This window comes from Ranitomeya variabilis, chromosome 2 (assembly GCF_051348905.1).
Source record: "Ranitomeya variabilis isolate aRanVar5 chromosome 2, aRanVar5.hap1, whole genome shotgun sequence".
Classification (NCBI taxonomy): Eukaryota; Metazoa; Chordata; class Amphibia; order Anura; family Dendrobatidae; genus Ranitomeya; species Ranitomeya variabilis.
In genome coordinates, this window is record NC_135233.1 from 451,997,603 (window position 1) to 452,011,824 (window position 14,222).

The following is a 14,222-nucleotide window of genomic DNA, read 5'->3' on the forward strand; positions in this document are numbered from 1 at the left end:
GTGCACCCTATTCCATCCCTGCTCCATATATATATGGCGGTGCACCCTATTCCATCCCTGCTCCAGATATATGGCGGTGCTCCCTATTCCATCCCTGCTCCATATATATATGGCGGTGCACCCTATTCCATCCCTGCTTCATATATATATGGCGGTGCACCCTATTCCATCCCTGCTCCATATATATATGGCGGTGCACCCTATTCCATCCCTGCTCCATATATATGGCGGTGCACCCTATTCCATCCCTGCTCCATATATATGGTGGTGCACCCTATTCCATCCCTGCTCCAGATATATGGTGGTGCACCCTATTCCATCCCTGCTCCATATATATGGCGGTGCACCCTATTCCATCCCTGCTCCAGATATATGGTGGTGCTCCCTATTCCATCCCTGCTCCATATATATGGCGGTGCACCCTATTCCATCCCTGCTCCAGATATATGGCGGTGCACCCTATTCCATCCCTGCTCCAGATATATGGTGGTGCACCCTATTCCATCCCTGCTCCATATATATGGCGGTGCACCCTATTCCATCCCTGCTCCAGATATATGGTGGTGCACCCTATTCCATCCCTGCTCCATATATATGGCGGTGCACCCTATTCCATCCCTGCTCCAGATATATGGTGGTGCACCCTATTCCCTTTATATCACATTGAACTGATGTCAGGTGTGAGGCTTTGACTGGGTTTGGCAGAATTTTAGACAAGTGGAAAACCGGCCAATTGTCACCTGTGCTCATCCGTATTCCAACATTGTCTCATCCGTAGTTTATGTCCGTTTTACTAATTTACGTCGGCATCTTCTGAGACCCAGAACTTTTCTCATTTTTATGTCGTTTGTACTTGTTTTCTACGGGGGTGAGCTATGGCTTGTTTTTGGGTGTGAACTATGGTTTTCTTTGGGGGTGAGCTATGGTTTGTTTTGGAGGTGAGCTATGGTTTTCTTTGAGGGTGAGCTATTGTTTTAGGGGTGAGCTATGGTTTTCTTTGGGGTGAACTGTGGTTTTCTTTGGGGATGAGCTATGGTTTGTTTTGGGGGTGAACTATGGTTTGTTTTGGGGGGTGAGCTATGGTTTGTTTTGGGGGGTGTACTATGGTTTTTGGGGGTGTACTATGGTTTTTGGGTGTGCACTATGGTTTTCTTTGGGGGTGAGCTATTGTTTTGGGGGTGAACTATGGTTTGTTTGGCGGGTGAGCTATGGTTTGTTTTGGGGGTGAGCTATGGTTTGTTTTGGGGTGAGCCATAGTTTGTTTTGGGGGCGAGCTATGGTATTCTTTGGGGTGAACTATGGTTTGTTTTGGGGTGAGCTATGGTTTTTCTTTGGGGATGAGCCTTGGTTTCTTTTTGGGGGTGAACTAATGGTTTATTTTTGGGGGTGAACTATGGTTTGTTTTGGGGGGTGAACTATGGTTTGTTTTTGGGGGTGAACTATGGTTTGTTTTTGGGGGTGAGCTATTGTTTTGGGGATGAACTATGGTTTGTTTTTAGGAGTGAGCTATGGTTTGTTTTGGGGGTGAACTATGGTTTGTTTTTAGGAGTGAGCTATGGTTTGTTTTAGGGGTGAACTATGGTTTGTTTTTGGGGGTGAACTATTGTTTTGGGGATGAGCTATGGTTTGTTTTGGGGATGAACTATGGTTTGTTTTTAGGAGTGAGCTATGGTTTGTTTTGGGGGTGAACTATGGTTTGTTTTTAGGAGTGAGCTATGGTTTGTTTTGGGGGTGAGCTATGGTTTATCTTTGGCACCATTTTTGGGCTTCAGACAACTTGTTTTGCATTTCATAGAAAGAAAAAAATTGTGGAATTGACAGTTTGTGGGAACAAATATCCAGAGAATGATTTCAGACGATCTAGGGTGTGAATGGAGTGTGGTCTTTGGTTTGGAGGTAAAAGTTTCTGCAAGTATCAACCAGTGGTCTTTCTTTGGGGAGAGACGTCCTGCTGCTAGAAGGACATTTTTATGGCACCGCTGATCTGCTTGTAGAGGGATCTCATCAAGGGATCCAGGGTCACGTTCAAATCTTCTCCAAGATGCTGGATCCTTTCTGAAAGATCAGTGAATACATTTATTGTAGAGGCGGTCTGGGGTGTTTGGTCTTTGTTGGGTATACAAAGATCGGGACTTTATAAGTACCAACAACTGAAGTTGATCAGTTGATCTCATCACTGATGATGTAGACGGCAGGAGCTGCTGAGATCAGTGATTGGGTGCAGCGCTGTCACTACTGCAGCCAATCAACAAACACCCCAGCCGACTTATCACCGCACAACGCTAGCTGATTGACAGGTCTACCCCATGTGTGTACATCAGGAGAGACATGTCAATCAACTGCTCTTCAATTTCTTGCTACAGATTTATCAAAGAGGGTATGTTTACTAACTCCTGATCATGAGTCCTTGGGAGCGGACATGGGGGGGCGTAACAGCAGCATTTTATGGGAGGAAAAAAAAAACCTTGAAAATAAAATAAAACAAATAAATTTCCATGCAGCAGAAAATGAAAAAAAGTTACTTTTCTACTATTCAACCCACTCCGGGTTTTAGCTTCAAAGAAAACTGCACTAACATTTTGAAAACTCCTAAAAAAATTATTTGGTAAAAAGATTTTGTAATTCAGTAGTAGTTACCATTTTTGTTACCTTTTGCGATACAGCGGTGTATACGGTAAAGCTATTGGAAAACTGATGGCTCCTTAGGAGATGATTGTGAATCTGGAACAGGAAACATTTCATTACAAAATTTAGAACAAAGAGTTTGTATTTCCTTCAATTAAAGAGATTTTCCCATCTCCAGGATCCTATCCCAATATATAGTAGGTGTAATAATAATAATATTAGCAAATTAGAAATGTAGTATAGTTCTTCTGATTTAGCTATGTCGCTTACCGCACGTGCAGGGCATTGTAGTAGCTTAGGTATCCATGGTTACGACCACTCCTATAGGGACATTTATTTAGCTGTTATTGGATGCCTAAGCTACTGCAATGTCCTGCACATGGGGTAAACAACATAGCGAATCAGAAGAACTGCACTACATTTCTAATTGGAGGTATTTGTTAATATTATTTTTACACCTAATATATATTAATATAGGATCTTGGAACATTAGACAAACAGATAAAACACTATACAGAGATCTCACAAAACACAAATCAGTCATCGTGTCTGATACATTTGATCATTCCTACCCCTTGAGATGCAGCGGTCTGTCCAGTAACGTCATTGGAAAGTCGATTGTTCCTCATGAGATAATTTTGAATCTGTTAAAGAAAATATTTCCTTATGTATTTAGAGAGATGTGATTCTTATCTGCTCCTATTAACAGAAGACAAACTAGTGTAACATAATCCAGAGGTCTCAACGTATAAAATATTATTTTATAAATCGACACTGATCATACAAAATTCATAAAATGCATCATTGTGTATAAGAGACAATAAACATCCATCTACACAGGAAAATTTCTCTTAATCTTAATCTTTAGATTGAATCTGTCACTAGAATGTTGTCTCCTAATCTGAGAGCAGCATGATGTAGGGACGGAGACCCTGATTCCAGTGATGTGTCACTTACTGGGCTGCATGTTGTAGTTTCAATAAAATCACTATTTTATCAACAGGATATTACTGGAGGACTAGTTGTCTCATGCCTACTAGTCCTGCTGCTCTGTGTAACTCCGCCCCCACCACTGATTGGTAGCTTTCTGACAATGTACACATAAAGCCACCAATCAGTGTTGTGGGCGGGGTTATACTCAGCTAAGCATTCAGAGCTCTGCAGCAGAGAAAACTGTGATTATATATTAGATAGAGCAGTATAATCTCAGATTATAATATAAGAGTATTGCAGAAAACACGTACACAAAACAGGACACACACAGTAGGTAGGGAGAGAGGATAAGGATGGTGTAAGGGAAGGAAATACAAGTTACGATTCAGCAACAGTCTCATGCCTGGACAACTCCTTTAAGTGCTTTTACTGCCATCTATACTATATACAAAGCATTTGTCCTGCACTCTGGATATAGCGATCAGGAGGGAAGAGATGGTAATGAACCATCTCTGCCTTCTTTATGTGGAGTCTGGCTGTATCTGACACCCGGCTCCCCATCCCTGCATCTGTATGATCTCGTCCAATAGCAGGCGGTGTATGGCCGTTCATGTAATTCGTGCACAAATGGCGCCTGTCGAAGCAGGAATTCACATCCACATAAAAGCAAATCCTTCTAGGACATTTATATAAGGAACATGCACAGGGGAAGTCGTGCATATTAATAGTACCGTATATAAAAAAACAGCATTTTACAGCTGGAAGTGAAAAAAAAGCAACCAAACAAACCTGCTGTAAGGCTTCCTCTGTTTTTCTTGGACTCATTCGATATGCTTGTGATACGTCAGTCATTGGTAAAGGCATTGACATTAGTGTAAAATTCCTGAAAAAAAAAAATAGAAAAATATTTAGAATTGAGAGTCCTCAGTGGTTGATACCTTTTAATGGCTAACTGAAAAGATGGTAACAAATTGCAAGCTTTCGAGACTACACAGGTCTCTTCATCAGGCAAAGACTAAAAGAAATTCTGCAATTTGTTACCATCTTTTCAGTTAGCCATTAAAAGGTATCAGCCACTGAGGACTCTATTCAAGATATTTTTCTATCCACTGGCTAACACGGTTCCAAGATATATATCTTTCCTGTGTGAAAAAAAGAGATAAATTGTTTAGAGTGTTATCCCTTAGCACAGGCATGTTATTGTCCTGTCATCAGTGCTATGTTCGGCTGCCAACTAGTGACTATTCTGGGGATTAAAGTCCGAGGATTTCTCTGCACCAAACACCGGATTTTCCACTACTGCCTGAACAGTATCCGGCTTAGGCGCTAGTGCAAAAGAGTTTGGGAAGGTGACGGTATTCCAGCTCCAGCATTAGCATAAACCTCAAACTTCCAGGCGCTTGTCTTTAAAGTCACCAAGACTCAATCCAGAGGATAAAACACTGCATTTCCAGGACGTGGCTACAGGTAAGAAGTATGGCGGAGCAGGAAGCCCTTGTCTCTCTGCTTCGCTACTTGCTTTGGTAAGTCTGTGGTCTACCAGTGGCCTGCAGGAGGCAACACGATGATACCACTTAATGGTGCCACATTGTGGGGGGTTTACAGATTAGGAGGTGTACACGGGAACAGGATTAGGTAGTTTTGACATGTGGAGGGGGGACATTATTACATACCTCCCAACTTTTGAAGATGGGAAAGAGGGACAAAGTTTGCGGCGTGCATCGCGCGCCGTGTCAAATTTTAGGCCACGCCTCTGACCACACCCATTCATAATTAGCCACACCCATATTCACGTCCTAACCACACCCATTTAGCACTGATGATCACACTGTTTCATATACAATAATTATAAACAAAAAAATATGGCCACACAGTGCTCCATACTGTATAATGACCACACAGTGCTCCATACTGTATAATGACCGCACATGATGCTCCATACTGTATAATGACCGCACATGATGCTCCATACTGTATAATGACCGCACATGATGCTCCATACTGTATAATGACCCCACATGATGCTCCATACTGTATAATGACCCCACATGATGCTCCATACTGTATAATGACCCCACATGATGCTCCATACTGCATAATGACCGCACATGATGCTCCATACTGTATAATGACCGCACATGATGCTCCATACAGTATAATGACCCCACATGATGCTCCATACTGTGTAATGGCCACACATGATGCTCCATACTGTATAATGGCCACACATGATGCTCCATACTGTATAATGACCGCATGCATACTGTATAATGGCCGCACATGATGCTCCATACTGTATAATGGCCACACATGATGCTCCATACTGTATAATGACCGCATGCATACTGTATAATGGCCGCACATGATGCTCCATACTGTATAATGACCGCACATGATGCTCCATACTGTGTAATGACTGCACATGATGCTCCATACTGTATATTGGCCGCACATGATGCTCCATACTGTATATTGGCCGCACATGATGCTCCATACTGTATATTGGCCGCACATGATGCTCCATACTGTATATTGGCCGCACATGATACTTCGTACCATATAATGGTCACACATAGCTACTCCTACACACGCGGCTCCGCTCCATACACTGTACACACGAGCTCCGCTCCGCACACCTCGTACACACGCGGCTCCGCTCCGCACACCTCGTACACACGCGGCTCCGCTCCGCACACCTCGTACACACGCGGCTCCGCTCCGCACACCTCGTACACACGCGGCTCCGCTCCGCACACCTCGTACACACGCGGCTCCGCTCCGCACACCTCGTACACACGCGGCTCCGCTCCGCACACCTCGTACACACGCGGCTCCGCTCCGCACACCTCGTACACACGCGGCTCCGCTCCGCACACCTCGTACACACGCGGCTCCGCTCCGCACACCTCGTACACACGCGGCTCCGCTCCGCACACCTCGTACACACGCGGCTCCGCTCCGCACACCTCGTACACACGCGGCTCCGCTCCGCACACCTCGTACACACGCGGCTCCGCTCCGCACACCTCGTACACACGCGGCTCCGCTCCGCACACCTCGTACACACGCGGCTCCGCTCCGCACACCTCGTACACACGCGGCTCCGCTCCGCACACCTCGTACACACGCGGCTCCGCTCCGCACACCTCGTACACACGCGGCTCCGCTCCGCACACCTCGTACACACGCGGCTCCGCTCCGCACACCTCGTACACACGCGGCTCCGCTCCGCACACCTCGTACACACGCGGCTCCGCTCCGCACACCTCGTACACACGCGGCTCCGCTCCGCACACCTCGTACACACGCGGCTCCGCTCCGCACACCTCGTACACACGCGGCTCCGCTCCGCACACCTCGTACACACGCGGCTCCGCTCCGCACACCTCGTACACACGCGGCTCCGCTCCGCACACCTCGTACACACGCGGCTCCGCTCCGCACACCTCGTACACACGCGGCTCCGCTCCGCACACCTCGTACACACACGGCTCTGCTCCGCACACCTCGTACACACACGGCTCTGCTCCGCACACCTCGTACACACACCTCGTACACACACGGCTCAGCTCCGCACACCTCGTACACACACGGCTCCGCTCCGCACACCTCGTACACACACGGCTCTGCTCCGCACACCTCGTACACACACCTCGTACACACACGGCTCAGCTCCGCACACCTCGTACACACGGCTCCACTCCACACACCTCGTAGACACACGGCTCTGCTACATCCACACTGTACACCTCCTGACCCCATACAAGGCATTACTTACCTCCTGCAGGACCATGTGGCAAGGTGGCAGCAACCAGCAGCACAGCCAAGTCCTGCAATCCATGGAGGTCCCGATCTGCCGATCATGTGACCCCTGACTCCTCCCCTCCTGTGACCTCATCACAGGTCCTGTGCGCAGAAAGCAGGCAGCCATACAAAAGGGTAAGGGTCCGGGGCATGGCTTAACTATACAAGGGGGCGTGTCGGTCCTGCTGTCTGCGCCGCGGGATTAGAGCGTCCCATGCGGGAGTGCGGGGCAGAGGCTGAAAACCGGGACAATCCCGCACAATGAGGGACGGTTGGGAGCTATGTTATTACTGTGTGGAGGCACAACGGGGGCAATACATTTGTATGGAGTCACAAAGTGGAGCACAATTCTTGTAGGAGGCACAAAGAGGAAGACATTGACAAGGAGACATGACTTCTGAATATGGGCACAAAGGCGGCAGTGTTGTGGGGGCACTATAACGGTGCGGAGGTACAAGTGGTACATAATGCTGGTGTATGGCGATGGGGTGTGGGATTTGTGCAGTGTACGGCACTATGGGGTATGTTTAGATGTTAGTAAAAGTGATGAGCCAAAGATTTCGGTGTGTTAAATTCTGCAGAAACAAGAAGTGGACGAAAGAAGTTTTCATGACTGTTTCGGCCAGATGGAGAACAAGGGAAATGAATGATATAGAAAAAAAAAATAAGAAATAGCAACTATTGTGATGGAGAAGCCAAGAAAAAAAAAATCCTTGGCTTTTGGTTCACATAATCTAGTTTTTGTTGATTTTGAAAATGTTCCAAACACTATGTGTAAAAATCTATATTCATCATGAAAAAAAGAAAAAATCACACTAATATCTCCTCATAATAAAGATTTACAGCCAAAACCCCAAAATGTTTGTAAAATCTGTAAAAAAGGAAGGAAAAAACAAAATGAATCCTCTAGATGAAGTATTAAGAAAATATGCATTTTTACCTTTTTAAGGCATTTGCCACATCCAGGAATCCAACAAATGTTGTATTATTTCTATCCCAAATTAATGTTCTGTTGGGGGTAAAAAAACAAAACAAAACACAATGAAAAAAAAAAGTAGGAATACGGTGATATTTAATTTATAGAAGTGGTTTATTATTAATCTGAGGGTATCTGTGCAAGAAAAGGAAGAAAAAGTCACATTAGAGCTCGTACCGATATTGCATCAGCAAGTATTGCAGAATATTGTACACAGCAAATAAGTGATCGCATGTTCAAGAAGGACTAATAAAAAGTTAAAAAGTTGTTAAAGATGTGAAAAAAAAAGGAAAAGGGTTAAATCTAATGTCAGAAAGTACCTGAGTTTTCTATTAATGTGTAAAGCTTTTGCCAATAGTTTTGCACCAGGGTCTCCCATTGAATTCCCACTTATGTCGAGCTGGGTAAGGTTGTTGCTGTTTCTCAGGGCGTGCAGAATCACATGGATCCCAGACTTTAATCTTGAATCAGCCAGAGACAGAGAACTGATTGTCTAAATTAAAAAAAAAATAATATAAAAAAAACCTTAATGGGTGATATGAGAAATATTTCAGAAATTAATATAATATAGCGTATAATACGGAGAAAATAATAAAATGCCTTTAGGTGAATCCACAAATATTAAGAAAAATGTGACTTTTTTCCGTGTTTTTTCTACAGATGTCATCACCAAAGTACGCAATGACGATCTCTTTTGATCACTGCATTTTTGTCATTTTTTTTACTGCGTTTTTCCCTTTTTCTATATGTTTTTATGCAGATTCAAAGCTGTAACTGTTCAGAAATTCCTGGCCAGTTTGAAAAAAAAATAAGGTTCTTTTTTTCCCCGCCTGTGAAAAAAAAAATTTTTTTAAGTCGCAGAAACTTACCGTAAACAAATTTTTGTGACTTTACTTTACTTGAATGTAAATGTAGAAGAGAGAGATTGGGGTAAATGTGGCAAAAATAACTATAAGGCCGGCGTCACACTAGCGAGTTTTACGGACGTATGAGAGGTGCAGAAAATACAGATTGCATACGGTACAATGATTCCCTATGTCCCAGCTCCTATCTGCCATATTTTACTGATCCGTATTATACGGTCTTGTACGGCCGTAGAAAATCGCAGCATGCTGCGTTTGTCACCGTATTGCGCAAAAAAAAAATCACCAATGAAAGTCTATGGGGGCGAGAAAAATACGGATTCCACACGGACCAGCAGTGTGACTTGCGAGAAATACACAGCAGTGTTCTATAGAACCATTTCGTACTATTGGATTAATAATGGATAGGTGACATAATTGATGCCTCTCCATTATTAATCTGGCTTAATGTCACCTTACAATAGCAAGGTGACATTAACCCTTCATTACCCCATATCCCACCACTACAGGGAGTGGGAAGAGAGTGGCCAAGTGCCAGAATAGGCACATCTTACAGATGTGCCTTTTCTGGGGTGGCTGGGGGCAGATGTTTTTAGCCAGGGGGGGCCAATATCCATGGACCCTCTCTAGGCTATTAATACAGTGGGGCAAAAAAGTATTTAGTCAGTCAGCAAAAGTGCAAGTTCCACCACTTAAAAAGATGAGAGGCATCTGTAATTTACATCATAGGTAGACCTCAACTATGGGAGACAAACTGAGATAAAAAAATCCAGAAAATCACATTGTCTGATTTTTTATCATTTTATTTGCATTTTATGGTGGAAAATAAGTATTTGGTCAGAAACAAACAATCAAGATTTCTGGCTCTCACAGACCTGTAACTTCTTCTTTAAGAGTCTCCTCTTTCCTCCACTCATTACCTGTAGTAATGGCACCTGTTTAAACTTGTTATCAGTATAAAAAGACACCTGTGCACACCCTCAAACAGTCTGACTCCAAACTCCACTATGGTGAAGACCAAAGAGCTGTCAAAGGACACCAGAAACAAAATTGTAGCCCTGCACCAGGCTGGGAAGACTGAATCTGCAATAGCCAACCAGCTTGGAGTGAAGAAATCAACAGTGGGAGCAATAATTAGAAAATGGAAGACATACAAGACCACTGATAATCTCCCTCGATCTGGGGCTCCACGCAAAATCCCACCCCGTGGGGTCAGAATGATCACAAGAGCGGTGAGCAAAAATCCCAGAACCACGCGGGGGGACCTAGTGAATTAACTGCAGAGAGCTGGGACCAATGTAACAAGGCCTACCATAAGTAACACACTACTCCACCATGGACTCAGATCCTGCAGTGCCAGACGTGTCCCACTGCTTAAGCCAGTACATGTCCGGGCCCGTCTGAAGTTTGCTAGAGAGCATTTGGATGATCCAGAGGAGTTTTGGGAGAATGTCCTATGGTCTGATGAAACCAAACTGGAACTGTTTGGTAGAAACACAACTTGTCGTGTTTGGAGGAAAAAGAATACTGAGTTGCATCCATCAAACACCATACCTACTGTTAGGCATGGTGGTGGAAACATCATGCTTTGGGGCTGTTTCTCTGCAAAGGGGCCAGGACGACTGATCCGGGTACATGAAAGAATGAATGGGGCCATGTATCGTGAGATTTTGAGTGCAAACCTCCTTCCATCAGCAAGGGCATTGAAGATGAAACGTGGCTGGGTCTTTCAACATGACAATGATCCAAAGCACACCACCAGGGCAATGAAGGAGTGGCTTCGTAAGAAGCATTTCAAGGTCCTGAAGTGGCCTAGCCAGTCTCCAGATCTCAACCCTATAGAAAACCTTTGGAGGGAGTTGAAAGTCCGTGTTGCCAAGCGAAAAGCCAAAAACATCACTGCTCTAGAGGAGATCTGCATGGAGGAATGGGCCAACATACCAACAACAGTGTGTGGCAACCTTGTGAAGACTTACAGAAAACGTTTGACCTCTGTCATTGCCAACAAAGGATATTTTACAAAGTATTGAGATGAAATTTTGTTTCTGACCAAATACTTATTTTCCACCATAAAATTCAAATAAAATGATAAAAAATCAGACAATGTGATTTTCTGGATTTTTTTTTCTCAGTTTGTCTCCCATAGTTGAGGTCTACCTATGATGTAAATTACAGACGCCTCTCATCTTTTTAAGAGGTGGAACTTGCACTTTTGCTGACTGACTAAATACTTTTTTGCCCCACTGTATCTGCCCTCAGTCACTGGCTTTACCATTCTGGCGGAGAAAATTGCTTGGGAGCCCACGCCAATTTTGTCCGCGATTTAACCTTTTATTTTACAAGCTACAGCGCCCAAATTTTGCACATACACACTACTAACAGTAGTGTGGAATATGCAAAAAAAAAAGGGAAATGAGATGGTTTACTGTATGTAAACCATGTCTCATATCCTGTCGGGTTTGTGAAGGAGAAAGAAAAAGCCGGCAATTGAATTACCGGCTTTTCACATATCTCGCGCTGAATTATATATAAATACAGTATATGTGTGTGTGTCTCAATTATATATATATTTATATATACTGTATATATGTTTTAACGAACATTTGAGCACATAAATCCATTAGATGTCGGTTTTGCAAGCCTGCGAGGAAATATCGCAGTACGGATGCCATACGGATTACATACGGAGGATGCCATGCGCAAAATATGCTGCCACACCCTGCCTACGGATGACATACGGATCACTATTTTTGGAACATTTCTGAATATTACGGCCGTAAAAAACGGACCGTATTTTCATACGCTGAGTGTGACGCCGGCCTAAGAAAGAGTGTGGATAGGACCAGCTGCTGAGCACAGAGATTGGCTGCAGCGGTGATGTAGGAAAAATATAGGAAAGGGTGTGTAAACAGCACCAGCTGCTGAGCACAGAGATTGGCTGCAGCGGTGATGTAAATTGTAGTTCAGAAGTCACTCATGCAGTCAGGAAACAGAGACCAGAGCTGGAGGGGATGAAGGAACAGATGAATGACCTCGGGGAGACCAAAACATCCAACACTGCGGAGACACCATCACGTGTTTCTCAACGCAGTGATCCAGAACACTGCCCCCATCCCTTATGGGAAATATGCAAACGCATGTAAAGTAAGCTGCGGAGACACCATCACGTGTTTCTCAACACAAACAATGAATAGCCAGGCCTTTCTACGGGAAGGAACAACCACGGGAAGGGCAGCATCCAATAAAGGAGAATATCCAATAAAGGAAGACCACCTATGCCAAGCATGGTATCCATCCACAAACAGCTGTTTCGGGGTTTTTGCCCCTCATCAGTGTGGAGTAGGAAACTGGCTATTAGGAGCAGTGCCTGGTGAAAGGCTATGAAGGAACAGATGAATGACCTCGGGGAGACCAAAACATCCAACACTGCGGAGACACCATCACGTGTTTCTCAACGCAGTGATCCAGAACACTGCCCCCATCCCTTATGCCAGAGCTGGAGGGGAGACGCAGAGCTGGACCTTTGGAGGGTGTGTATCGGTGTTTATTGCACATATACAATAATTTAGGACAAAAACACCTATTAAAGGACACACCGTTTAACATACTTTGAGGACTATAGTTTAAGTGTGGGTAATGTCATCTTTTTGGGCATTCTCTTTAAAGGGGTTGTCCAGGACCTTTATATTGATGGCCTATCCATAGGATAGGTCACAACATTATTTGATTGGTGGGGGAGCGACACCCAAACAGCTATTCCTGGCGCCGCGCCACCGCCGGCCGCATGTGATCAAAATCAATATAAAGTTTCCAGATTATTTCTATTGCTTTCCAGCTTACACCTTGGCATATTAAATACATACACAGTCGTCATCTTGCAACAGCTGAACAATTCGGTGAAGTATATCGGTGACGGAAGTGCTAAAATAGAAAAAAAAATTATTAACGACGCGTCAAAAAAATGAAGAACAGAGGAACATAATATAATCTATAGCATGCAACCTGTTACTATACTAAAATAATGCTTGCAGAGTTAATATATTTTGATGCAGTTTATGGGTATTAATGTGTAGTAAATGAATTAAATGTATAAATATCACATGCAGCAAATGCAGACATTTGTTGACTGATCGGGTAGCTTAAAGTGAAAATGTGCCTTGCAGTGTACGTTCTGGGGGGCAATACAGCAAAATAAATGTACATAAAAATACCTGGAGGAATACTCATAAATGCTATGACTTTGATGGACTATTCTTCAATAATTCATTCCTTTTCATCCCTCTGATATGCAGTTAGAAGCCTGATCTAAGTTTCAGATATTATCTCTTGTGAGTGTCCCTCCCAGTAATATAGGCAGGATGTGAGCTCTGTGCACATCCAGGATACTGTGGTCTCCATTATCTCAAACATAAGCACAGCTTCTATCCTGCATTTATTTCTTCCTCGTGTTCTTGCCTCCTTTTTTCATTGCCTATTTTCTCTGCCTTCCCTGAGACTGCACTTGCTTTCTTCCTTCTCTACATTTTAGAGATCCGAATACACTCTTGCTCTTTACCGCTACTATCTCTAACAATGAGAGAAGGGAGGAGCAAAGCAGAAAGAGCCATCAGGAGAAGGAGATCACCAGAGAAAGGGCTTCACGGCACTGTGCAGAAGCAAGATATTACAACATTTCTAATGAAGACTATGTGGAAAGCTGCTTAACTTTGGATTTAGGAAGAAAAAACTTTTAAGCAAATGTGTACATAGACTTGGAAACAGAGGAACCATATTGATGTATGTGGGGACCATCTGCTTTCTGTTTGTTTCTTTTTAAAACTGAAAAAAATAACTTTCTCTTGTCCATGTGGAGGCGCTGTTTGAGTTCGGGCAGCTCTTAATTGAGCGCTGTCAATTAAAATATGCTCATTATGCAAATTGAGCTCTGGGTCACTGAGCCTATGGCCACGACAACGGTGCACCAACACACCCTCATTTGCATGCAAAACACATTTTTTTTATGGCAACTAAACTACTAAATT

General features: G+C 44.0%; 1 protein-coding gene across 1 annotated transcript in view; it reads right to left on the bottom strand.

Moving 5' to 3' along the window:
- Positions 1-1,239: 1,239 nt before the first annotated feature.
- LOC143806581 (F-actin-uncapping protein LRRC16A-like) overlaps positions 1,240-14,222 on the bottom strand; it is a 68,250-nt gene continuing 55,267 nt past the window's right edge. Inside the window, exons 20-26 of the mRNA XM_077287277.1 lie at positions 13,065-13,122; positions 8,659-8,831; positions 8,303-8,371; positions 4,348-4,441; positions 3,198-3,269; positions 2,650-2,721; positions 1,240-2,055 (exon numbers count right to left, since the gene is read on the bottom strand). Coding sequence (XP_077143392.1) covers positions 2,026-2,055; positions 2,650-2,721; positions 3,198-3,269; positions 4,348-4,441; positions 8,303-8,371; positions 8,659-8,831; positions 13,065-13,122 — 568 coding nt within the window. The 3' untranslated portion in view covers positions 1,240-2,025. The remainder of the gene's footprint in view (positions 2,056-2,649; positions 2,722-3,197; positions 3,270-4,347; positions 4,442-8,302; positions 8,372-8,658; positions 8,832-13,064; positions 13,123-14,222) is intronic.